At 47.1% G+C, this 26,389-nt stretch overlaps 1 protein-coding gene across 1 annotated transcript; it reads left to right on the forward strand.

Annotated features, from left to right (window-relative positions):
* The first annotated feature begins 5,552 nt into the window (after window positions 1-5,552).
* Window positions 5,553-16,789, forward strand: CLEC4F (C-type lectin domain family 4 member F). Its single transcript, XM_046662967.1, has 6 exons — window positions 5,553-5,640; window positions 6,550-6,666; window positions 9,089-10,195; window positions 14,629-14,780; window positions 15,661-15,779; window positions 16,388-16,789. The coding sequence occupies exons 1-6, from the start codon at window positions 5,580-5,582 to the stop codon at window positions 16,536-16,538; spliced, it is 1,707 nt and encodes a 568-aa protein (XP_046518923.1). The 5' UTR covers window positions 5,553-5,579; the 3' UTR covers window positions 16,539-16,789.
* Window positions 16,790-26,389: the final 9,600 nt, after the last annotated feature.

The raw sequence follows: 26,389 nt of genomic DNA on the forward strand, positions 1-26,389 counted from the left end.
TGGGATTCGTGCCCTTAAGAAGAGACACAAGAACTTGCTTCTTTCTCTCTGCTGTTCTCCAGGTGAGGGTACAATGAGAAGATGGTCGTCTGCAAACCAGGAAGAGAGTCCTTACAAGGAACTGAATCTACTGGCACCCTGGTCTTGGACTTCCTAGCCTCCAGAGCAGTGAAAAAGAAATTTCTCTTGTGTAAGCCTCTTAGTCTATGGTATTTTTGTTATAGCAGCCTGAGTTGATGAAGATTCTCACCAGTGGGGTGAATAGAAGGTGATCAGAACAAGGCTGGTCAGAGATCTCTGGTTGGTTCTGGTGTGAAGGGATGGGCGGGACAATCTGACCACTTCTCTGGGGGAAGAATGTGAACCTGAAAATACCCAGGGGATGATGCGGTTAACAGAGGGAAGTCGTGCTGGAAGGCCCTGAGTTAGAGAAAGGCTGGAGGGGCCATCATGGGGCATCTGCAGAAACCGGGAATAAGCAGAAGCCAGGAGGCAGAGAAGGAAAGCACGTGAGGAGTGTATCTGGCAGAGAAGGGAGAGTGGCGCAGAGGGAAGAGTAGCTGAGATGCGGAGAGGAGGGCAGCAGAGTGAACGCCCAAGGGCTCTGGCTGCTGAGGTTCCTGGTGCCACTCAAGATCCAGTCAGGCCCTCCTGATCCTCCTGGGTTCTGTGCGTGTGGATCCCATGGCAAGACTTGCCTCCTGCCCCCACCTGTTGCTGTTATTCCAAAGTGACAGAGCCCGAGTCAGTGAGGATGTGTTTTTATCTGGAGTCTGTGACCCATCCTGTAACTAGCCAGCAGAGCATTGCCATGGCCTCCTGCCTTCATGAAGCTGGGACGGCTGTTGCTTTGCCTTGTCTTGTGACCCTGGCTCACTTACCCCCACATGCAGGGCTCACCTCTCCAGTGAGGTCACTATATGGGTACCTGCCTTCTGCTGACAACGGGGCCTCACCCAAGAAGTCCCGGCCTTGACAGTGCTTCAGTCCCTATCTCAAGTGAGGGGCGGGCATCAGCAGTACTTGGCTCCTCAGGTCATGGACACTGTAATATTTCTAATAAAATTCCAGGAGTTTTTCCATTGTCAGATGGAAAGTTGGGAGCCAAAGACCAGTAAGAACTTAGTCTCACCTAACTTGTGTATTTATTTTATTACAGTAATTTTTTTCTGATTCAGCAGGCTAACAATTCTTGACACACTGTCTCTCAATGTTGCAATAAAGTACTATTGAAAAATCTGTACTTTTGTATTTGAATATAAAAGAAGAGGGACAAAAAATATTGGACTCATTCTTATGGATTGACGGATCCCAACTCTTGTGAACAGGTACTTACTGTAATATTTTACTTCTGTGTTTTCATGCTTCATCTATCTATCTATCTATCTATCTATCTATCTATCTATCTATCTTCTATCATCTATCTATCATCTATGTATCATCATCATCCATCTATCTTCTATCTATCATCTATCGATCGATCGATCTATCTATCTGTCATCTATCATCTTCATCTATCTATCATCCATCTTCCTTCTTTCTGTTTCTTCCTCTCTTCTCAATTTCTCTCTTTCTCTGTTTTTCTCAACATTTGTCATGCTTTTGTGGTCCTTCTTTCACACTGAGTAGCCTCTTGCTGTAGATAACTTAGGGTTTCTGCCTCCCTCCCCACTTCTCCAGTCAGCAGCAGAAGCAGTTTGTGCGGTCTTCCTTGCAGAAAGGTGCAAGTGTGTGATCCAGACCCCACTGATCAGATGCACCCAGGAGAAACCTTTGATTTGGTCCTGGTGTTTGTTTGGGGCTTAGACAGGGTTTAGTGTTGCTGGTTCTAGAGGTATCTCACTGTTGTCAGAGCATTCTTCCTGTCAGTGTAGACTCCAAAGCCAGACTTTCTGGTCTTCTGAGATGCTGTAAAATAACAACATCTCTTTTTAAAAAAACAAATTTTTATTTTAGAATAATTTTAGCTTTACAGAAAAAATTGTGAAGGTAGTAACAAGAGCTCCTGTATACTCCTACCCATTTCCTGTCTTATTGACATCTTACATTAATGTGGTACATCTGTCACAATAAATGGACCAATATCAACACATGATAACTAAGTCTAAAGTCTATTCTTTATTCACATTGCCTTAGCTTTTCCCTTGTGTCCTTTCTCTGTTCTGGGGTTCCATTTAGGATTCCACATTACTTTTAGTCATCACGTTTCCTTAGGCTCCTCTTGGCCGTGACAGTTTCTCAGACTTTCCTTGTTTTTGATGACCTTGACAGTTTTGAGGAGTACTGGTCAGGTATTTTGTAGAGTAGCCTTTAAAATGGGCTTGTCTAATGTTTTTCATCAGACTGGGGTAATGCATTTTTGGAGGAAAACTTCAGAGGTAAAATCCATGCTCATCATGGGTACATACAGTCAACATGACTCATCCCTGTTGATGTTGACCTTGATGTCCAGACTGAGGTAATGTTTGTCCATTTCGTTCACTGTAAAGTGACTCTACCTCTACCTTTCCATATTGTACTCTTTGGGAGGAAGTCCATCTTAGTCTGTTTGGGCCACTATAACAAAATGCGACGGCTTGAGTAGCTATAAACAACAGAAATTTATTTCTCACAGTCTGGAGGCTGGAAGTCCAAGATCAGGGTGCCAGCATGGTGGAGTGAGGGCTCTCTTCCAGGTCACAGACCTCTAGTTGTGTCCTCACATGGCAGAAGAGGCAAGCAAGTTCTCTGGGGCCTCTTTCAAGGGCACTAATCTCATTCAGAGGACGCCACCCTCATGACCTAATCCCTTCCCAAAGGCCCCACCTCCTAATACCATCACATTGGGGGTTAGGATTTCAACATAGGAATTTTGAGGGGCACAAACATTCAGACCACAGCAGTCACTGTGTGCAGCCCACACTTAAGGAGTAGGGAGTTAAGCTCTACTTCCTTGAGAATGAAGTATCTACATAAATTATTTGGAGTTTTTCTGCATGGGAGATTTATCTATTTATTTATTTAAACATTTATTTATATGAATATGGATTTGTGGATTTTATATTTTGGGTTATAATCCAATACTATTTTACGTATTTTCTTGCTCAAATTTTTCCAGCTTTGGCCACTGGGAGCTCTTTCGGTTGACTCTTGTGTCATTGTGAGATACCTGCATTATTTTTTTCAAGCATCTCCTTACTTTCTGATGATACAAGATACTCCAAGCTCATTTTGTTTATTTCCTGCCCCCATCCTAGAATCAGCCATTTCTCCAAAGAGCCCTGGTTTCTTTTTTTTGGAGAATGGTACTAGAAACCAAGATCTGGGTGCTGTGTGTCGTCACTGCTATTGGGGTGTCATTGGTTCTTTTTGGCTAAGAAGGTTAGTTCATGTATGTGTATACATCTAATTGTTTTTTGGAAAGACCATTATGCCTGCTATATGGTGACAGCCCTTGAGAGGGGGCAAGACGAGAGACAGGGAGAGCAGTGAGAAAACTAAATGAGTGAAAGCCAGGTGGGATGGTGGGCTGCACTGAGACCTGTGATGTGAGGGATTGTTGTTGCTGTTGTTGGGTTTGCTGTGGGATGTGAAGTTGGGACACCTTGTGCAGCTGGGTGCAGGAGCTCACGTCATGAAGCTGCCTCCCTCCAGCCCTGTCTCTGGTTTGGCGTTAGTGCCAGGCAGACTCCCCCCAGTGGTGGTCTGGGTAACTCCAAGCCCACAACCTCATGGCTCTACTACTTCAGAGGAAAGAACTCCCTTTTCCAAAAGCTCCAACAAAAAACCAGCATTGGGTCACACGCTCTTCTCTCTGAAGCAATAATGGAGGTCAGGGAGATGGGGTATGTTGATCGAGCCACAGCTCATTCTTGGGGCTGGGAATTGAGTATGGGTTCAGCCTCGCCCTTTCCAGACAGACTGAGCGTGAGAGAAGGGTGGTTCTCAAGATAAATCCCAGGGGTGATGCTTGAAGAAGGGGGACTGCTGGCTCTCAGCTGCTCTGGGCCCCTGCTTACAGGCCGTAGGTATCTCCTTACCATCAAAGCTGTTGGATCTAGCCACCTCCTGGCAGACAGCTTACCACCTTGTGTTGTTAGGGGTTGATATGGATGACTGAAAAACTTCTGAGGTGTCTGAAGTGAGGGGTCTGCATCTCTAGCAGCATGGCACTGTATCCTTCAGTAGGGGCGGGAAGAACCACTGTGTGAGAGGTCCCAGCTGACGAGTGGCTCTGGTATTAATGTATAAAATGTCCATTTGATTTTTTTCTAGCCACAGAACATGGAACTCTCTTGGCAAGGATGCAGCAACCTCCTGGTGTTTCTTTCCTGTTGGCAGATGCTGTTCCTGTGGAGAAGTAAGAGCTGGGAGCCTGGGGTGGGGAGGGGCGTGGGGACAGGGAAGTGGGATGAGAGGAGAGGTGCTGCTGATCACGTCTCTGAGGCCACTGATATTGACCCTGATATCAGTTTCCCCATGTTAAACCCAGCATATGTGGGGTTAAAACCAAAACACTCATTCCCTGCTTACTCTCTGGCTTCCTGGTTCCAGAATCCACTATCCTCCATGGAGACAGACACCGTCAAGGACAAGCACCTGGATTATCTCCTCCCCGCAAAGAGATACAGGCTGGTGGGGAAGCTGCTGACCAGCAAGGTCATGGGTTCCCTCCTGTCTGCAAGTAGTCTGAAGGCCAAAGACAGGCTGGTGGGAAAGCTCCGACCAGCAAGGCCATATGCTCCCTCTCCCCTACATAAAACCCCAAACAAAAACCCTTCCTTTTAGCTTTTTGGGGAGTTTGGGATTTCAGCGTTAGCTGCCCTCTCTCCTTGCTCAGTGCTGTGCGAAAATAAAATTCCTACTTTCTTCCACCACACCCAGTGTCAGAGACTGGCTTGCTGTGCAACGGGTGAGCAAACTCACTGCAGGTTCACTATCACCATGATGCCTGGAGGACTATACCTTTCTCCTGCCCAACCTCTGCCCTTCTAGCTGGGCAAGGGATCCACACAGTTCTGCTTTTGAGGCTCCCTCAACTTCTCAGGCCCTAGGAGAAATCAGCTCCTGAGTGGGCCTGGCCTGAGCCATTCCTGTGTTTGGGGAAATAGAAACCACGGCAGGCCCTTTCTTTTCTGCTGCCACTCTGGGCCTCTCCCGGGCCTCTGGGGATGTACTGTTAGCAGCTCCTCTCCCGCATGGAGGGGAAGGGGCTCCTCGGGTTTCAGGCAGAGCTGTTGACTGCTCCAGAAGTGGATGCCTTCACATTCCTCCAGTATCCTTCCTCTCAGGTCAACTTTCAACACACAAGAGGGAAAAGGCCAATGGATGGTGGAGGGGAGGGTGAGGGGCAGGTGCTGATGGGAAGAAGGAGAAGATGGGCCAGGACAGACTGGCGCCTGGGAGCCCCGAGGGGAGGGGCCCTGCTGGGGTGCTTCTGCAGAGTCAGCAGCGGATGGAGGCTGAGCTTCCAGGGTGGTCAGGACCTACTCGGGAGCATATAAGTCTGGGGTATCTAAACTTCGCTTGCCACCACTGCTGGCCCACAGCACGACTCTTTAGGTGGCAGGGAACAGCATTTGAGGTTGAAGAAAGAAGAGATGAATGGTGACAAGGTCTACTTCCACACAGACAACCAGAGTGTCTCCCTGCAGCCTGGAGGTGAGGAAACTGGGGCCTCAGCCCATCCTCATTCAGGGACTGGCCTGCTTGTCCCTCAGCCCTCTGCCATTTTTCCCAGCCCCTCCTCAGCAGGCCAGAGCTCATCACTGTCTCAGCCTCTAGAACAAACAAGCAGGGGCAGAAGGTGGGTCAGGCAAGGACGAGGAGCCTGGGTCACACAGCTGGTCCCCACCTGAAATCTCTTCAGACCCCTTTCCTTGGGGATGACCACCTGGCAAGAGAAAGAGGGTGAACTTTGAACCCAGAGGGAACTGGTTTTGAATCCCATCTCCACACGCTGGGCTGGCCCCATGAGGCCTCCAGGGCTCCAGGCTGGGGTTTCTCCACCTTTGAGTGGATTTCCCTGTACAGTCTTTATCCCTAGCCACAGCCCCCGCACTCCCAGGACCAGCCCTTCTTAGGACGTGCATGGGGGCTTTCTGACCCCAGTAGAGGCGGCCTCCAGGACTGACCCATATCAGTTTGTGCTGGCAGCAGCAGTCTGAAAGGGCTGTGAGGCATGCTTTGGTCAGGATTCATGAGCAAGACTGGCCCTGGGACTCTGAGGTCAGGGTTTCTGCTCTCTCCTTCCTTCCCTCCCTCCCTTCCTCGCTCCCTCCTTTCTTCTTTCAGTCAAACCACCCTTTTGTTGCCCTCCTGCTCTGTGCCAGGTTCTGTGCTCTGGGCACCTCCTTCCGGTTCTGGGCTGTGATCTTAGCCTTTGTGTCGCTACCACATCCCTGATGAGCTCTGGTGACTGTTTCAAATTGCTTCATTCCCCTTCCCCATGATAAGCATGGCAGGTGTTCTCATCCCCATGAGACGGGCCAGGAGACTGAGCCCGAGCAGCTGATCCGGTCCGGCCTCCACAGCACAGTCTTCTCCTGGACACTGGCTTCTCCCTTGCAGGGGTGGACTCCATGGAAGTGGCTCCCACAACACCCAGGATGACAAGACTTATTCAGGCCACCCTGGCATGTATAGCTGTGACCATTGTCTTCTCTCTCGTGGTTCTCCTTGTTGTGGGTAAGTTCCTAGGTGACCCAAACCCCCAGACTCTCTCTCCTTCTTCTTGCACAAAGGCCCCAAAGGGACCAGATGCACACCCTCTGCTCCCAGAAGGGTCAGTTCACCTCTGGGCCCAGGCCCAAACCACAGCTTTCCTGGGACCTGACTGAGGCCACTGTCCAAGTAGGAGCCTCTCAAGAGCTGAGGCCTGCAAGGGAAACTCTGAGGGGCCCTTGGTGCCACCTGCCTCCTTCTGGAACTGTAACTGGGCGTGGGGGAGCCTGTTCCCTCAGGCTCAGTGCTGAGGGATTGTGTTGACCCAGGAATTGGGCACCTCAGTGCTACAGAACCCAAGACCTGCACCAGAGGCATATGCCTCCTTCCAAGAGTTTCAAGCTACAGTTCCAGGAGACAGCACCATGGGGCAATTCCCTGTGGAAGCTGACAGTGAGTAGTCACACTGGGGGATGGCGGTGGCAGGAAGCTGGGGCATTCGGATGCCCAGACCTTAGCATGAGCTTTTCCCCAGGCACCTCTAGGCCCCTGAATGGGTTCCACTCTCCTCACAGAAAGGCGTAATCTTTTTTCTTTTTTTAAAAAGACAGTTTTATTGAGGTATAATTGACACATCATAAAGTACGCATATTTAAAGCACAGAATCTGGTAAGTTTTGACCTATGTGTGTTCCTGTGAAACCATCATCACAATCAAGATAACGAATGATGTTCCTCCTCCCCCCGCCAAATCTTACTGCTGCCCTCCCTCCCTCTCCCCTCCTCCCGTCATCCCTAGGCAACCACTGTTCTACCTGCTGTCATTACTGATTACTTGGCTTTTTCTAGAGTTTGCTACAAAAGGGATCTTATAGTATATACTCTTTTTTTGTCCTTTATCAGTCTTGTGATTTGCAAATATTTTCTCTCAGTCTGTGGCTTGCCTCTTCATTCTTTAACAAGATGCAAATTTTGATAAAGTCTAATTTATCAATTTTTTTTTAATTTTATGGATCATACTTTTGGTCTCATATCTGAGAAACATTTGCCTATGCCAAGACCACAAAGATGTTCTCCTGCTTCCTTCTGGAAATTTTATAGTTTTTGGTTTTACATTTAGGTCGATGGTTCATTTTGAGTTAATTTTTGTATAATGGTGAAAGGTATGGATTGAAATTCATTTTTTATTTTGCATATGGATATCCAATGGTTGTAGCATCATTTGTTAAAAGGATTATCCTTTCTCCATGAATTGCCTTTGTATCTTTGCTGAAAATCAATTGTCCACATATGTGTGGGTCTATTTCCGGATTCTTTATTGTGTTCCATTGATCTGTCTATCTTTAAAAGGTGGAATATTTGAGTGGACTTCCCACACCTTCAAAGGCCACTGGGCTCCACCTGGCCTTACCTCAGCACAGTGGCTGAGGCCTGACAAACCTACCAATGCAGAGCAGGAGGCATAGGATAGGAATCCTCCAGAAAGGGTCTCTGCTTATTTGGGTTCTTTTCCCTATTCCTGAGGAAAGGCTGGAATCAGGAGCTTGAGACCATGAATGTCTGAGATTAGGTCCTAACTCATGACGGGGGCAAAGGGTGCTAACAGGACCAGAGGCCGCTCCAGGTAAGGTTTTAATAATGCAGATTAAAGGTCTACAGAGTTTCCTTGCATGACCCCCTTTCACTCAGGTCTTCCATATCCTCAAACTGTTCTGTAGGGACCCTTGTAACATTGTATGTATGTCCCGTGTAAGATTGGGGGTGCCAGCCCTTTAAAAGACCATTTCAGCTTCAGGGTCCAGCATCGCCTGGAGGGCCTCCACGATAGCCCTGTGGATTGAACAGGATGTTTCCTCCATCTCCACCTGTTTTGTTTTGTTTCTGTTTTTTTTTCCCTATGGAATTTGTTTTCAGAAAATTTCTGTTTGTGGTCTACACGGTTTTTAGGAAGTAACCATGGTGAATCAAGAGGCTTCATGCTCGGTGTTGTACAAATAGAGCACAGGACTAAATGTGGGCTTTATTCATACCGATTTTCCTTTTCATAATGACTCATTTAATGGTGAAATTAAACTTCAACAGCTCTAAACGATATAATCGGGTCCTTTCAAGTTCAGTTACAATGGCAAGATAATCCAAGCCTTACCAGCATGACTTGTGGTGGTAGCTAGTCTTTAGTAGGTAAGTATTCCAATCCTTCTGCCACTCAGCTCATGTGGAATGGCTAAGTAGGCCTTTATTTATTTTGTTTTTGGGCCGCGTTCTCAGGTGGCCCATCCCCAGGGTCTGGGTGGTTGCAGCGAGCAGCAGGCTGCTTGAAGAGCACTCAGGGTTGTGCTGTAGACATTTCCTTTGTAAGTTTCAAGAACACTCTGGTTGGCCCACATCATGAATGCTTCCCTATGTAACGGGCCTCTTTGGCTGCCTTCTCCATTTCCTCCCTCCAGATCCCCACCACTATGGCAGGGTGGCAGAGTTGCAAGAGACTTTCCAGATGTTTAAAGGCCACGTGGAGAATTCCAGCACTTGCAGTGTGGAGGTCCAGATGCTGATGTGCAGAGTGGACAATGTCAGTTCTCAGATCCAGATGCTCGGCGGTCATCTGGAAAATGCAAATGCTGACATCCAGATGGTAAAAGATGTTCTAAAGGAGGCCAGTTCCTTGAGTTTGCAGACCCAGATGTTCAGGAGTTCCTTGGAGGGGGCCAATGCTGAGATCCAGAAGCTAAAAGGAGCTATGGAAAAGGCAAATGCTTTAAACTCCCAGACCCAGAGTTTCTTGAAAAGCAGTTTGGAAAGCACCACTGCTGATCTCTACATGTTAAACAGAGACTTAGAAAACGCCAACACTGAAATTCAGGTGTTGAAGGCAGGGCTGGAAATGGCAAACACCCAGGCCCGCTTGGCAAATAGTAGCTTAAAGAATGCTAATGCTCAGATCCTTATTTTGAGAGGCAGTCTGGAGAGTATCAATGATTTAAGGGCCCAGAATCAGGTTTTAAGAAGTAGTTTGGAAGGAGCCAATGTTGATATCCAGCAGCTAAAGGGAAGTCTGCAAAACGCAAACACTTTAAACTCTCAGACGCAGACCTTTATACAAGGAAGTTTAGACAACACCAGTGCTGAGATCCAGTTATTAAGAGGTCATCTGGAGAAGGCTGGTGATGAGATTCACTTGTTAAAAGGAGGTTTGGAGACTGTCACTGTCCAGACCCGAGAGGCAAATCGTTGCCTGGAGCAGACAGATGCTCAGATCCAAGTATTCAAAACAGAGCTGGAGAAGGCCAATGCCTTAAATTCCCAGATTCAGGTGTTAAATGGTGGCTTGAAAAATGCCAGCAGAGAGATACAGACCCTAAAACAAGGAATGAAGAATGCTGTGGCCTTATATTCAAAGACCCAGACGTTAGAGAACAGTCTGCAGAAAGCCAATGCTGAGATCCAGAGGCTAAAAGACAATTTACCAGGTGCCAGAACGCTGACTAACAAAATCCAGGAGGTGCAGAGTCACCTGAACACCCTCAAAGCAGCCTTTGCTTCGCTGGAGCCACAACGTAAGTGGGAGGGCCGGGGGCGGGGGGAGGGGATGGGCTGGGGAGGGTGCAGTCTCTTGGCGGGTAGAGTCTCCTGTCCCTTTAGCCTCTTTTTTTACTTCAACATGCATCCCCCTGGGAAGGAGCGTGGGTGCTGGAGAGGGGCCGAATCCAGTCAAATGGGCTCCATGTGCCTAGGCAGTAGTGGAGGCAGCTTTAGGCAGCATAGTCCTTGCTCTCAAGTTGCTTGTCATCTGGCCAGAGTGACAAAGCAAACACTTGGGAAACAAACTATGTATTGTGAAGGTGTGTAACAAGGACAATGTGTGCTCATGGGGCCAGACAGCCTTAATCTGACTTCCTGCTCTCACAAGTGGTGTGCTTTTGATCGAGTTACTCACCTTCTCTGAGATCCAGTTTTCTCACCTACAGTGTGGGGATGATAATATTTGCTTCACAGTGAGGATCAAATGAGTTAACACATATATAGCATTGAACGAAGTACCCAGCATTCATGCATTCATCTGACAAAATTTTTTTGAGGCCCTGTTATGTGTCAGGGGCATAAAGATGAATAAGATGTGATGCCTACCCTTGAGGCTTAGAGGCTAGTAGAGCAGCCATGCATGGAAGACATGGGAGAGCTGTTGAGAGGTTTTATATTAAGAGCAGGTCTAGGAACTGGGGGTGGGGAGGAGCAAAAATGAGGAAGAGAAAGGATCTTCCGGGGGCCAATGTCCTCTGGTGCAGAAAAGGATCTCCTGAGGAGGAAAGAAATCTCTTGGGGGAGAAAGGATCAAAAGATGCTTTGTTGAGAAGATAGCCCCTGAACTGAGTGCTGAAGGACCAGTAGGTGTTTGCCAAGCAAATAGGCTAAGAGAGGAGCAGGTTCACATGCTTGGAGACGTGAAACCATGAGGTTCAGGAAACTTCAGGCAGTTCTGTCCGACAGACTGCGGCCGAGAGGGCAGCTGATGAGGTGCAAGCTGAGAGGACAGCAGGCAGGGGCCGGAGCGATAGTTTTCAAACTGTTTGGAATATAACCACAGCATGAAATTCATTTTACATCGTGACCCAGGATAATTGTGTGTGTCACATACACAAAGTTTCAAAAAGTAAAACTTATCCCTGCATGAATGCACTCTGATATTTTACAATCTATTTTTTTAAAAGAAAAAACCCTCAACGCAACCCGCTAATGGGTTGATGATTGCCGTTTGAAAAACTCTAGGCTAGAAAGGTAGGCAGAACTGGAGAGACGCAATCTAGATGTGGAAGGTCTCTAAGCTTGGGTTTCATCCTTTAGGAAATGAGGATCTGTTGAAGGGCTTCAAGGGCACTGACTAGGTGGGTCATCCAACTGAGACAGGGAGCAAAGAAGAAGAGCAGCGAGATTGGGACATGCTGAGTCTGAGGTGCTTTGGGGGTATTCAAGTGGACGTCATCTGCAGGCCTCTGGAGAGCAGGGGAGAGGCCCTGGCTGCAGGCATAGATGTGGGAGCCCTGGGTGTGTTGGTTCTGGTTGTGGCAATGGGAGTGTGGTGGCTTGCATGAGATAAAGTGCTTTGCAAGAAGAAGGTTGAGGGTGGAAACAGGAAGTCAACCATTGAGTGGCAAGAAGGGAAAGAGGTGTTTGTACAGGAGACTGGAGGAGGCAGTCTGAGAGGCAGGAGGAGGACTAGGAGATATGCCTGGAACCAGGAGCTGGGGAAACCAAGGAAGAGGACAATTTCAAGGCAGTGGCTAGTTCTGGCAAATGCTTACAAGAGGCCAGGTAAGATAAACTAAGCACCCGCTCACTCTGGGCAACTAGAAAGTTAGTGGAATGAAGTTTCAGTGGAGAGCTGTATGCGGCCTGGAGGCCAGATCACAGTCAGAGGGATATGAATGAGAGATCAGGTGCTCAAGTCATTCAACGACCTTGGCTGAGAAGAGAAGGAGAGATGAGGCTGAGGAGAGGGGGATGGCAAGGTAAAAGGACGATTAAAAAATGTGTATCATTGATATTTCCATTACAAAACCTACATATTCCTTATAGACAATGTGGAAATCTTGAAAAAGAGAAAGATAAGAAAATAATCACTTGTATTTCCATGAATGTTTCCATATTTCCATATGAACCCACTGCTAACATTCTGGCGAACTTCCTTGAGAGGGTTTTTCTAGATTAGGATAGGCTTGATCTGAGAGTGAGAGAAATGAACCAGAGAGGGAGGAGGTTGAAGGAGAAAGAGAGACGGTGGGGGCAGAAAGCCCAGGGTTGGGGGAGACAGAGAGAGAGGAGAGAAGCAAATGCGAAGCCTTGAAGGGTTGGGACGGTACTTGAACCTCTGGGGCTGGGAGGGGAGGAGGTGTGGAAGCAGATGTTCATCAGATTATGAGATGTGAGATCACCAAACTGAGGAAGCTGATATTTAGGAGTGTCTCTAGGTAGAGTAGGAGGTTACGGATGACAGAGGATGCAGGGAGGTGGGGCAGGGCTGGAGCAGCTGCTGAAAGAGATGGGGCTGACAATTAAGGGGCTTGGCAGGCAGGACTGAGGACCCACTCTGCTGCTCTGCTCTGCACCCCACCTGTTGTCAGAAGCCGGGAACTCTTCCCATCTCAATGCGTCTCCTCTGCCCCCCTGCTGCTCTCCCGCCTCCCTGCTCTGTCTTGCTCCTGCTTTAGTCCAGACCAGTGTTTCTCCACCTTCGGGGTGCGTCGGAATCAGCCAAGAAGCTTTAAAAATACTGATACCTGGGACCCACCTCCACAACTCTGACTTTTTCTTTTTTTTTTTTCTTTTTTGATGCAGCTTGGGCATCAGAATTTTTTAAAAAGCTCCCTAGGTGATTCTGATGGGCAGTCAGGGCTGAGAACCATTAAACTTTTTCTTAAAGGGCCAAATAGTAGATATTTTGGGCTTCTGACTGAAGAGTCTTTGTTGCAACATCTCTGCTGTTGTAGCCGTAAGGCAGCCAAAGACCATATGTAAACTAAAGGACGTGGTTGTCTTCCAATAAAACTTTATTTACAAAGAGGCTGCTGGCAGGCTGTGGTTTGCCAATTCTCAGTTTAGACTACTGGTTCTCAGACCTTGGAGTGCATCAGAATCAACTGGAGTGTTTGTTAAATCACAGATTGTTAAAAAAGCGATTTCGGATTTAGCTGGTCTGGGGTGGGGTCGGAGAATTTGCATTTCTACCAAGTTCTCAGGTGATGCTGATTCTGATGCAGCTCTGGGACCACACTTTGAAAACCCCTGGTTTATACACTCACCATCCATTACTGAGACATTAGAAATTGTGTTCTAATTGGCGTCTCCGTCCCAATTAGGATTGCCTTCTTCTTGTTCAGTCTCCACACTGTCACTGGGTTAACATTTTTACAGTGCAAATCGGAGCATATTACCTTCCTTCTTAAACCCTTCAGCGCTTCCCATTCCTCACAGGGGGAAAAAAAACCCCAAACACCTTCACAGGGGATGTACCATTTGGTGCTGGCGACACTGTCCAAGTTCATCTCCCACCTCTATGCGCCGACCATACCAAGTTCTTGAACAGATCGGGCGGGACCACACTGTTTCACGCCTTCATGCTTTTGCATCTACGGTTTCCCCTACCTAGAATGCTCTCCTTGGCACTGACCACCAGGCAAACTGTTCCTTAGTCTTTTAAGACTCGGCTCAAATGACATCTTACCTTGGATGTCCCTCTTGAGCCCCAGCTCCAGCCCAGGTGAAATAACCCATACCCTCTTTCATGCCTCATTTAACATGCAGATGGTTTTCAATCAATGCATCTTCAACACCTTTTTTTTTACATCTGTCTCATTTGCTAGACTGTAAGTTCCTTGAGGGCATAAATCATGTCTTCAGTGAGTCTGTTTTGGCACCATTTCAAACAGCTGTGGTATAGATGATGTTACAGAGCAGAGAATCATGGTGGAGGGGATGAAAGAGCTGAGGGAATCAAGGCTTGTGTGCACAGGATGAGCTAGAGTTTGAAATTGTGAGGTCAGGTTGACCAGGTCACAGATATGGCCCTGGGTGTGGGCAGCTGAAGTGGATGGAGATGAAGTCAAGGAAACGAGTGATGCTATGGGATGGCTGTAAAATCTCCCAGGGAAATGGCAGGAATTGAGGCACAGAGGACTGGCAGGTGACAGCAATGAGTTGGGAAAGAGAGTAGGGGAGCCAGAGCAGGAGTCTGGAAAGAGTGTTGTCTGGGCAGCAAAACTGTCCAAGGATCCCTGGAGTGATGGAGCCGGGTATCCTGAGCTGCTGCTTCCTGGAATATTAGGTAGTGGGCTGAGGGTGCAACCTCTCAGGCCTTGCCCCTGGAGCACTGGGCGCCAAGCATTGCACGGGCTTGTGACCCTCAGTGGTCAGTCCCTGGAGAAGTCAGGAAAGCCAGTTCTCAGACATCCACAGCCAGCCCCTGGTTCTCTTTCCTCCCCTACCTTTGCTCCAGATCAACTTCTCCAGAAGATTCTGCAAGGCTGGAAGATCTACAGTGGGAGCTTGTATTACTTTTCTGACGTCAAGAAGTCTTGGCAGGAGGCTGAGAATTTCTGTGTGTCCCAGGGAGCCCACCTGGCCTCAGTGACATCGAAGGGGGAGCAGGTCAGAGCTGAGGACTGGGTGGTGCTGATGGGGTTGTTGTGGGATAAGGGATTTTGGTCCTTTGGTCTTCTCCCTCTCAGAGAGGGCATGGCAGAGACCTTCATGTCTCCTCTGTCAGTTAGGGAGCAAATATTTATTGAGTTTCAATGAGCATCTTCCACTGGGGGTAGAAGCACTGACAGCGAATCCCAAGGTCCTCAGTGAATGAGGGAGACACCCAGAGGCCCACAGATGTCAGCAGTGAGCAAGGGCAAAGGGAGGTGGCACCAGGTGACACCCTTAAAGTGTTGGGAGCATACTTTCCTCCCTATCCCCATATTTTCCCCTCAGCTTCCTGTCTAGTTGTCAATCTTGATTTTAATGTCAGCTCATCCAATGGTTGTGGAGGGACCATGAGCAGGAGATCCAGGCTTCTTGGGAAGGACAGACACACTCATAGGAGTTTGGGGACCGCCAACGGCAATATAGTCCCTTGGTAGCCCATCTGCCAAAGGTCCTTCTCAGAATTTATTAGTTATTGACAAAGGACCACAATAGGTTTGGTCCAGTTCAACTTACAGACCTGCCCATCCCTTGTGGTTCTCCTGAGACTGTTCTTGTATGTCTGTCAAAGAACATGGTATTTTGTAAAATACATCTTAGTAAACTGTGACCAGGTCTGTCTTTGTCCCAGTAAAGCCACACTCCTCATCGAGTCAACAGGAGAGAAGCTGGACTTCCCTTGAGGGGACCTGGCTGCTGCCCTAGATCCTGGACACACCATGGAAGGCACAGGGAGGGGCCCAGGTCCTGTAGAGGAGACGACCTGGACTCCTCTTCCACACGGCCGGGAGAACCAGCTCCTCACACAGGGTCACACAACGCTGCCTTTTGTCCACAGAAATTTCTGACACAGACCACAAGTGATTCTTACTACTGGATTGGCCTCACTGACAGGGGCACAGAGGGCTCCTGGCGCTGGGTGGATGGGACACGATTCAATGATGCCCGGAGCAAAGAGTGAGTCCCAGGCGCTCTCTCAGGCAGACCTCGCTAGAGACTCGTATATGTCTCTGTCCTGTGTGTGTATCCCTGTCCAGTAAGAGTTAGTGTTGTATGTGTATGACATGTGTGTGTGACGTATGTATAGTGCACGTGTGTGAGTGTATGTGTGTGTGGTGTGATGTGTGTATGATATGTATGATGTGTGTGATGTGTGTGTACACATGGACGAAGTTGTGATCCTTGCCTGGACCCCTCCACAGGGAGGCGTCAGAACAGGACAGGTCCTGGGGCTGGCAGGCAGCCTGTGAGTGGGTCTTCCTGTTTTTTGGGTTTTTCTTGCCTATCCTATACCCTATGTAGGCCTGGTCCCGAGGGGCCCTGTCCCTATCAGAAGGTATCTGGACGAGAATTCTGGTATGGAGGATTGCAGCCCCAGCACCCTTCCTGTCCCTCGATCCTCAGTAATCTCAGCAGACCCACCCTCAGGGCAGCCCTGGCCCCAGCTCTGTCCCCATCCTGGGGCCACCAGGGGATTAGGGGCCCCTGTCACTTCAGCTCCTTAAGCCACAGTAGGCAGGAGGGACACCTCCTTCATCTTCAGAATAAAGCCCTCTTGTTTCCAGGTTTTGGGATACGAATCAGCCAGACAACTGGCGGCACAGTAACGGGCAAGTTGAAGACTGTGTCCACACTCAGCAGAAGTGGAATGACATGATCTGTGATGCTCTCTATCCCTGGATCTGTGAGAAGACCATCGCCCAGGGTGTGGCCTGAGGCAGGCCGGAGCTGAGAGGTCACCACCGCTGCCAGCTCTGGACCCTCTCTACCATGATGCCTTCTGAGCCCATCATTGGCCTTTTGTGTTTCCTGCTCTGTCCGTTTACTTAACCCTTCAAACACGTTTACCCCACGTGACCCAGTAGGATTAATGGCTCTTCAAGGCAAGAGCCTTGCTGTGCCTCTCTATCCCCGTCGGCAACCAGCACAGGCCTGTCAGACAGCAGGTCCTCAATAAATACTCGTTGGATGAACGAAAGCTTGTACTTGTGTCTGTGACAGCCAGCACACTCGCTTCCCCCTGGATTAGTCCTCCTTCCTTTACTGTCTTTTCTGTCCTGAAATAAACATGTCTTTGCTTAAAGACTTTGCAGCTAGGAATGTTTAGTTAGTTCACTGAAAAACAGCCGAGGTTTGGGCCAGCTCCAGTGGCCTAGTGGTTAAGTTCGGTGCGCTCAGCTTTGGTGACCCAGGTTCGGTTCCTGGGCACAGACCTACACCCCTCATCTCTCAGTGGCCGTCTCTGGCAGCAGATGTTAGCTCAGGGTGAATCATTCTCAGGAAAAAAACCAAACAGCAGAGGTTTAACACAAACTACAGGGACATCGTACATAGGAGGTACAGACTCCCAGGACATCATAGCCATCCCAGGTGTTCCACGCATTTCCTTTGTTGCAGATGGGGCCAAAGCTGGATTTTTCCAAGCCTTTAAACCACTCCCCAGAACTTATTTTTCTCTGTGGCTGGCCTCACCTTATCGTCAGACTGTTAATTCTCAGAGCCACATCTCTGGCTTCGGCCTCTTCTTGTGGCCCCAGTCACCCTTCAAAGTACTCAGCTTTCTGCCAGCTCAATTTAGAATGAGAATTTCTAGAGCAATTCTTTGCCCCACCTTGTAGCGTCCATTGCATGCATGCACAGGGAGCCCTATGCAGATCTCTGGAGCTCTTTCTCTGCATAACTCCCTCTCCTACATACTCCTCCTCAAATTCTATCACACTCCGTCTCCACAAATGCCCTTCTTTCTCTCTCTAGCTTAGTGAGACCGTCATGCCTTGTGTGGGACCCTTCTCCCTCCTGTGGTCTGGAAAGAGCCACCAGGAAGAAATCCGTGGGCTCCTCAAGTCTGCTTCCTTATGCAGGAACTTGGGTCACAGTTTTGCTCTGACTGTTGTCCAATGTCTGATAACAATTGTTTCAAGAGTTTTGCTTATAACAGAAGAGCTGGTCCAGCCAGTTACTCCATTATGACCAGAAATGAAAATCTTATATCTTTGACTTTAATCTGTATTCATATTTTCCTTTTGGCTTTCCTTTGGCCTTTTCTTTTATGGCTTTTCTTTTTTATCAATCTTGGAAACTCCTCCTCTATCTCTGGGTTGAAATAACATTTTGCTATGTTTCTTCTAGTAATTTTATAGTTTTGTTTTTTAAATTTACATTACTAGGCCATCTGGAATTTATTTTTGAGAATATCATGAGATAGGCATTTACTTTTTCTCAAATATCATTAAATCATAACCTACTCTTTTTCACTCATTTGAAAAGCCAACTTTCTCAAATACTAAATTCACAAGTTATTTCTGGACTCTTGATTGCATTCCAACGAGCTCTCTTTTCCTTTACAGGAACCACATTGTTTTAATTATAGTTTTGTAATATATTTTGTTATCTAGTAGGGCAAGTCCCCCTTTAACTTTTTCAAAAACTTTGAGATCAGTGTTTTTGCACAGGTTTGTTGATTGGTGGATTTTACTGAAGGGCATAATGTTACTATCTGGATTTTTCATTGAAGTATCCCTATTTTTTTTTTTTTGAGGAAGATTAGCCCTGAGCTAACTGCTGTCAATCCTCCTCTTTTTGCTGAGGAAGACTGGCCCTAAGCTAACATCCGTGCTCATCTTCTTCTACTTTATATGTGGGATGTCTACCACAGCACGGCGTGCCAAGTGGTGCCATGTCCACACCCAGGATGGGAACTGGCAAACCCTGGGGCTGCAGAAGCGGAACGTGCGCACTTAACCACTGTGCCACTGGGCCGGCCTCTAAGTATCCTTGTATTTTTAATCTCAGTTAATCCAATGGCTGAGGAGGACTTCTCAGGAATTCTCCAAACTTTTGCGTAGGAAATAAAAGCTCAGCTTCCAGCAGCCTCCAGGCCCTTGAGGGGAAGGGGGGCGAGCGTCTCACTGTTTGGTATAGAGATGGCCCCTGAGGCCCTCTGCTTTCACTTTGGCTGTGCAGACCTCTCTGGTTATAAACCGCCCTTTGGCAGTGTGGACAGCTATGGGGTGTTGCCTTGTTACAGGAGGTGGAAGAGGGGATGGGTGAGTTCTAAATGGTCTTCAAAAAACTTTCAACCAGTTCCCCTGTTTTCAGTCTGCCCTACACCCCTGCCTGGAGAGGTAATGGGTACTTCTGAGTTGCGAGCTCACCCAGGTTGTCCTGATTTTTGTCATTCCTCCTCTACTACCAGCTAGAGTTCCATTTCTCAGTCCTGCTAAGTCAGTTACCACTCATCCACCCACTGCCAGCTTCCAAATTTTGTCAAAACTTCTTGTCTGCTGTTGCTTCTCCACCCATTCTCTTTGTCATTATGGGTTTTTCTTGTTTTCATTCCTTTACTGTCATTATAGTAGATTTTCGGAGGAAACAGACACAAATGCATGCATTGTATCTCTCTCTTTTAACTGGAAATTCATTATATTCTCCAATAAGATATTATGACATTAAGGAAAGCTATCAACTTTTCATATTTATCATGTATTAACCACTTTATTGAATATATGCATAAGAACTCCAATTAGTTCTTATATATATATTTTTTAGTTAATTGCATTGGGTTTTCTGGTAAACAAAATTATTTGCAAGTAATAATAACTAATAGTTCTTTTCTGGAATTTATAACATTCCTTTTTCTTTTGTTATCGTATTGGTAAGGACTTTAGAAAATGTTGACTAGTAGCAGTGATGGCTGGCATGCTTGACTTGTTCCTGACATCAACGTGACTATTTCTAGTTTTACAGTATATCACTTGTTATCGGTTTGCCGATAATGACCTTTTATAAAGTGAAGGAAATTTCCTTCAATTCTAATTCACTGGAGGTTATTTTCTAAATTAGGAATGGATACTGAATTTTATCAAATGGGTTTTCAGCATCTACCAAAATATTAATAAAAATCTTTATCCTTTTATCTGTTAGCACAATAAATTACATTAATAATTTCCTGATGATCAATTATCTTTGCATTTCTTGAATAGAAACCTATATCGTCATGGTATTCTTTTAATATGTTGCTGGATTTCATTTCCTGATAGTTTATTCCTTGACATTTTGCATCTATAGCAATATACGTACATAGAGATGTGTTTATTGTTTTCTTTGTATGAATCTCTATTCTTTGTTTTAGAGTTTTTCTAGCTTATACAAAAAAAGTAGGAGCGAGTATTAGATAATATGTCCTGCTTTTTTGGAATTTACTGAGATTTTCTGTGGGGCCTATCATATGCTCACTTTTAATAAATGTTCCATACACATATTATGAGATTTGGCTTGTAACTTTCATTATTCAGATATTCCTATTTCCTCATTTATATTTTATCTACTCAACCCATCAGTTTCTCTAAGAGGATTCTTTAAACTCTCCCATATTTAACATTTATCTATGTTTATCATCTCATCACACTCTTGTATTTCTAATAGCTTTTGATTTATGTATTTCAGTGATACATTGATGTCTAAGGATTCATAACCATTAAACCTACTTGAAGAATTTTACTTTTTATCAATATTCACTCAATCAAGGAATATTTATTGGGCCTCTACTATGTGTCAAGCGCTCTTCAAGGTGAACCAAACAGATAAAAATCCCAGCCCTCGGGAAGCCAGCATTCGAGGACACGCAGCCACTTCTCACAGCCACAGGAAGGAGTCCTGTTGAGCTCGAAACCTGGGGTGGTGACATTCAGGAGTAGCAAGCAGCTCTTCATCATCATCCAGCCAACCACAGCCTGTGATCTAAAGCTAACGGGACAAGGACAGGGAGAGAGGAAGGACTCTCCTGCTCACACTCCAGGGTCAATTCTCATGCCCGGGCTGTCTTTTCTCTCTGCCAGAGGAGGTTCTGAAAGCTGCAATTTCCCCAAGAGAGAGCCAAAAGGATGAGGAATTAAGTTCTCCTCAGACTGAGTGGAGCCATCGGGGGAGACAGAGTGAAGTCCTCATTGTCCTGGGGGGAAGTGGTCAGCTTGTCACTGTGGAGTGCCTGCCCCATCCTGCCTCTGCTGTGGGACCCCTGTACTCTTGTGACCATGGACTGCGCTGGTGGCAATAGCAGGCTGTGATAGCCAATTGCCACCACATGGGGAGTGCTGTTGGCACCCTAGTGCCCGCAGTCTTTTCTCCCAGAGCCGTGGTTTCCAGTCTTTCTGGGTCTGAGGACCCGATTGTGGTTTGGGGGAGAGCCAGATTCTAGCACAGGGAGAAGAAGGCATAGACTTTTTGGTTGTCATGAAATGACCTCCCAGGCCTGGTTTTCTAGGGACAGGGGAGAATTTCTTAGTCAGGGGAGTGAACACACTCTGGAGGAAGAGGTCACAGCATTTTGAGGATGATGGAAGTCACTAGTTTAGAGGAAAATGTACACATGCCAATAGTCGGCAACTCTGAGTATCCTCTACCAACAAACATCCCAGCTGTCCATGCTCCAGAATTCTTACAACACTTGCTCCCATATACCCAGATTTGGGCCTGGGCCTTGGCCCAATCACCCGTGTATGCCTACATCATGCCTGCTGGAAAGACCCTCTCCCTTTGCATTGCTCTCACTTATAAGGGTGAGTTATAAGTGGCTCTACCTCTATCTGCGGTTAGCAGTTCCTGCAGCTCAAAGCTAATCAATCCCAGGACCCCTACCACCGATGAAAGCCCTGGACCCCAGTGAGAGCCACAGAGGAGTGAGGAGGCCAGGGTTGCCCTTGGGACAGGTGAGTTAGGATAGAAGAGGGGCCTGCCACTGGGCCTCAAGAAGGCTTCCTCCTGCAGGACAAGGCTCCATGCAGCAGGGAGTCCAAGCACAGCTGTCCCTCTTTTTCCCCTGCCCTCCTCAAAGCAACCTGCACCCCGCTTCCTCTTGAACCTCCCCAAAGCCCAGGTTTTGCTGCAATTTTACTGTTCTAGGCTCTGACAAGCCTTTCCCACTGCCTCCTAGATGTATAGGTCCCAGGACCAGGATTTCAGGTCCTCTTCAAGGGGACCCCAACGGCCCTTTCATGACATGTCCCCTCAACCAACTCTGATCACAGCTTCTGCACTATTGCTCAAAACGTCCCTCTGCCTGAGTCACTTAGGATTTGTCTGTACAATAGCAAGTTTCTGGACATTCTGTCTGGTTCGTAAACCATCATTGCTATGGTAGCCAGTACTTACAATATGGTGGGAGTTACATGAAGTGGGAGAGATTGGCGCTTATAGACTCAGGCTCTGTGGCCAGACTATCTGGGTCCAATTTCAGCTTTGCTCCTTTCTAGCTGGGAAAGCTGGTTACTTGACTTTTGTGTCTCAATTCCCTCTTCTGAGTACATCTCTCTTGAGGCTGTTGTGTGGATTAAGAAAGTTAATGCATATGACAAGCTTAGAGTAGCACATGGCCCACGGATCCCACTGTACAAGTGTTAGCTGTTATTGTTATGCCAATGGCCTGATTGACTCCTCGCTACAATTCCAAGGAAGCTTCTATCACAATGTTGGCTTTACAGGTGGCAAGATGAGGCCTAGAGAGTTTGAATGACTTGCCCAAATGTGTCACAGAAGCTCTTCCTCTCTGAGCCATGACTAACTCTTGGAGGCTGCTTAAGTCTCAGCTCCTCTATGAGGCCCCTTCAGCCCACAGGGCTCTAGGTCTGCATCAGCCCCTTCGCGAGGCTGCCAGGCATCTTTCTGCATCTTGTCAGAGCTCGAAGCTTCTGGCTGCCGCTGAAGCACAGCCGCACGAAGCAGAAGGACTTGAGCTGAGGCCCCTGTGAGGAAACGACCTCTCACCAGTTTTCTAGGAACAAAGCCTGTAGGTCTATTCCTCTTCTTTATTTTTGGAGGAGAAGCACTTCTGACCCACTGTTAACTCTGCTCTGGTGTGGCCAAGATATTAACCCCAGCTCATGCCCATGGGGGTGGAGGAGGAGGAGCATGAAAGAAAGCGAAAGTATGGGCTATGGTGAGCAGGGCCTCAAGAGAGGACCAGGGCCTGTGTGTCAGGGGACCAGTCAGCCAGAAGCCTGGGGGTGGGCCCACGGACCTTGGGATGGAGGCCACTCAGACCTTGAGGAAAAAGAACTGCAGTGGAGGCAGCAAACCTGAGTTCTAGACTCAGCTCCGCCATTGACCAGCAACGTGACCTTGGCTAGTCACTCAACTTGTCTGACATTGATTTTCTCATCTGTACAATGGGAGTAAAGTGTAATTCTCAGGAATGTGGTGAGATAAAATAATACATACTATGTAATAAAAATAATATGAATTTATGTGAATATGAATAATAATCTGAAATTGCCAAATTGATTTGGATAGGAATTCTGGGCAACGTAGACTTGTCTCTTTATAGTTTTTGATCCCTTTTTAAAATTTCATTCTTTGCCTTCTCTCATTAAAGCTGTTTTTTAGCAGCTCTTTCATGTCTCGACTGAGTTAAGGAGATTAAGGGAGCTGTGTCTGAGCCAGGATCTGGTCGGTGTGATGAGGGGCTGCCGAGGGCCCAGGCAGACGTAGGAGGGGGTGATCCTCTAAGCTGATCCAAGGGTAACGAATGGGCAAAGATTGATGAGGTGAAACTAGCGGGCATGAGATGGAGCGAGGGGCAATTTCTCTGTGTCTTGCTCGGGATGGAAGATCCTGTGGATTTGCTCCCTCAATGCCCATCCTCGCTCCCTTTTTCCAGGGTGTCTGTCTGCATTGCAGAAGCAGGAAGGGCAGAGCCCCATTTTTCAGAACCCCTTGTACCCAGGATTCCGAATGCCAATTAAGATGATTTCATTAGGAACAGTTGTGTAAGATTGTGAGCATGGATGTGAGGCAGAGCTCGCCTTCCTGTCCTTTCGCCTACTTCCTGCAGGCAAGCCAGGGGGTTGGGACTTGGCGTTTCCCTGCAGCAGTGGTCCAGAGCCTCTTCTCTAGCTTTGAGTGGGTGACTGGCAGCTGCAGGAGCAGTGGCTTCCTGCTTCCCAGTCTGCAGCTTTGGTGGTGTATTCTCAAACTCAGAGCTCCTCCGGCTCCTCCAGCCCTCCCAATGAATGTGTAAGCGCCTACATCCTTGAATTAAATCCCTAGAAAAGTTTCTGATCCTGCTCTGAACCTGGGGCTCAATCCCTGCCAGGCACCAGAGATGTCAGAAGCATCTAATGGGACAGCTCCATTTTCAGAAACGACACCCAGGAGCAACGATGGAGGAGCAATGATTTGGAAGGAAGCTAAGACCCTGAGTGACCATGAGGAGCAGAGATGCACCACTGACCTACATCTTTCACACTGTTAGAGGAGAGAGAAATAAACCGTCTTGTTCATTAGGCCATTGCATTATTGGGTGACGGCAAGCTATTGGCACTAAGTCACTATTAGGTGTAACGCCTTAGCTCAAATTAGCTCACATGATTGCCCTCCCTCAGAACAGATGGCTCAGTGTAGGAATTTAACTGACAAGAGGCCAGGAAGTTATAGTTGGAGTTGACGGAGGGGAGTATGAAGGAATAAAGTCTGGAGTTCTCACACTGGGTTCCAATGCACACCAGCTTATCCTCTCAAGGGTTTGGCAATAAAATAGAATAACGCCAATAATGTCCTTGGAAAAATAAAGTTCTCAAGGAAAGTTAAGTAAATGGGTAAACTATCTCCATTTTAAGCTTCGTTCCCATATATTTGGCTCTTGTTGCTTTCTATCTGCCTCCCAGCAGAAAATACCAAACGAACTTGGAGCAAACAAAATTATTTTCCTTCTTAAAAAAATATTTTTTTTAATTCTAGAAGTGACCTATGCTTATTGCGAAAAAATGCAAGCAATATAAAAGATGGGATGCATGGATCATATCTCCCCACTCCCAGGCCCACTGCTCAGGGGAACCCCAGTTAAGCATTTGGTGTGTTCTTTTCTCTTCCCCTTGCCCTTCCCTTGGAAGCAGTGCTGTGGTGGGAGCTGAGGAGGGGATGGGTCTGAGGAGGTGGCTAGGAAATTGGTTATATATGAGAATTGTGCAAATAAGTCAATATACTGAGGATAACCAGAGTCAGGTTTCTGGCTGTTGGAGAAAGGAGTTATAAATAAGGAAAGGGGGAAACTAGAGAGAAACCTGAGGTGTTAGTTTGGAATTGGAGGTATTAGTGTGAACTCATGCTTTTTAAATATATCTATCCATCTCTATACACAGATAGACAGATACAGCTGTATGTGTATGTATGCTTGTGTACATCCCTGCTATATTTCCTGTCTGCAAAGGGCTTAGAAGCAATGACATCTCAAAAGGAATGAACAATAAAGCATCCAATTTTGGTTTCTAAATCCCACCTTCCACTAAAAGGAGAATTGACTGATTCCAGGGCTGGGGCTAGGAAAATTCAAGATAAGCCTGGAACACGTTGTGACTTTAGGCACAAGTAAGAGAGTGCTCAAAGAATGATGGGGTCACGTCCAAAGGGCAGAGGAGCCAGCTTGAAGGGGTTCCCACAGGCCAAATCTGGGAAATTTGAGCATAGAAAGAAATAATGATATGAATGAATTACATCTTATTGAATAAAACAGACATTCATGAGCTCATGCTGACATAAATACAAAAGGAATAAGTAAATGGGGAGAAGGGAAAGTTCTTCCCCACAGTAGGCTGTCAACCTTTTGGCCATATTCAGGGAGGTGGTTAATTCAGGCAGAAAGCAGCAATGCATGCTAAGGAATATCTCCTTACAAAATGTTTATCAATTAAAAGGAAAAATTAGTTTATGGTGAAGGAACCTGGACACCACCTTGACCAGGTGATCAAGGTGATGTGATCACTGGTGGGATAGGTCAACATCATTTATCTACTGATGTGATGCAGTTGAAAGGCCCAGCGTCTTTTCTACGGGGTCCCCGCCCAGAGGGCATGACCTGGGTCTGGACATGAGGAAAGATTCCACAGATCCAGGTTGGACATCTTTCGGAAATGAAAGGATTCGACCCTTCGAAATTGTCAAGGTCATGAAGGCAGGACAAGACTGAGGAAACGCTTTAGAAAAAAACCAGTTCAAATAGTTCAGAAAAAGAATAAGGAAAGTGGAAATATTCGTGGAGAGAAAGAGGGTGATGGAGCAAATGTGAAAACAACTTGAGAATCTAGGAGAAGGAGATACAGGACCTCTTTGTTACTATTCTTGCAACTTGTTTTGCAACTTTTATTTATTTTGAAATGAATTTTTTAACAGGTTTTGTGTATTCATCAAATTTTTCTGGTAAATGTGTATGTGCATATGTATATTTGCATGCATGGGTATACATATACCCAAAAGCTCAGGCCTCATTGCAGGCTCATTAAGTCAGAATTTAGGGGATTTGTGCCCAGGCATGTGGATTTTTTTTTTTTTTAAAACTCCCCAGGTGATTCCAGTGTGTAGCCAAATTTGAGAGCCAGCGCTACAATGCAGCGTGCACGATAATCACCTGTGGAGCTTGTTAACCGCAGATTCCTAGCCGGACCTGCAAGAGCCGGACCCGGTTTGTAACAAGCCGGGCAGGAGGATGGGCGCAGGTGGTCCAGGCCCCCGGCGGCCTCGCGCCGCCCCAGGTGCCCCCGACGAAGGGCCCGGCCGCCCGCCGGCCTCCGCGCGCCGCC

The sequence above is a fragment of the Equus quagga genome, chromosome 5 (assembly GCF_021613505.1).
Source record: "Equus quagga isolate Etosha38 chromosome 5, UCLA_HA_Equagga_1.0, whole genome shotgun sequence".
NCBI classification, from domain to species: domain Eukaryota; kingdom Metazoa; phylum Chordata; class Mammalia; order Perissodactyla; family Equidae; genus Equus; species Equus quagga.

What these genes read in the sequence shown, in the direction of transcription:
- CLEC4F (XM_046662967.1), top strand. Translation starts at nt 5,580, where the DNA reads ATGAATGGTGACAAGGTCTACTTCCACACAGACAACCAGAGTGTCTCC. An exon ending in TGTCTCCCTGCAGCCTGGAG is followed by an intron (nt 5,641 to 6,549) that starts GTGAGGAAACTG and finishes TCTCCCTTGCAG; the next exon opens with GGGTGGACTCCATGGAAGTG. An exon ending in TGACATCGAAGGGGGAGCAG is followed by an intron (nt 14,781 to 15,660) that starts GTCAGAGCTGAG and finishes TTTTGTCCACAG; the next exon opens with AAATTTCTGACACAGACCAC.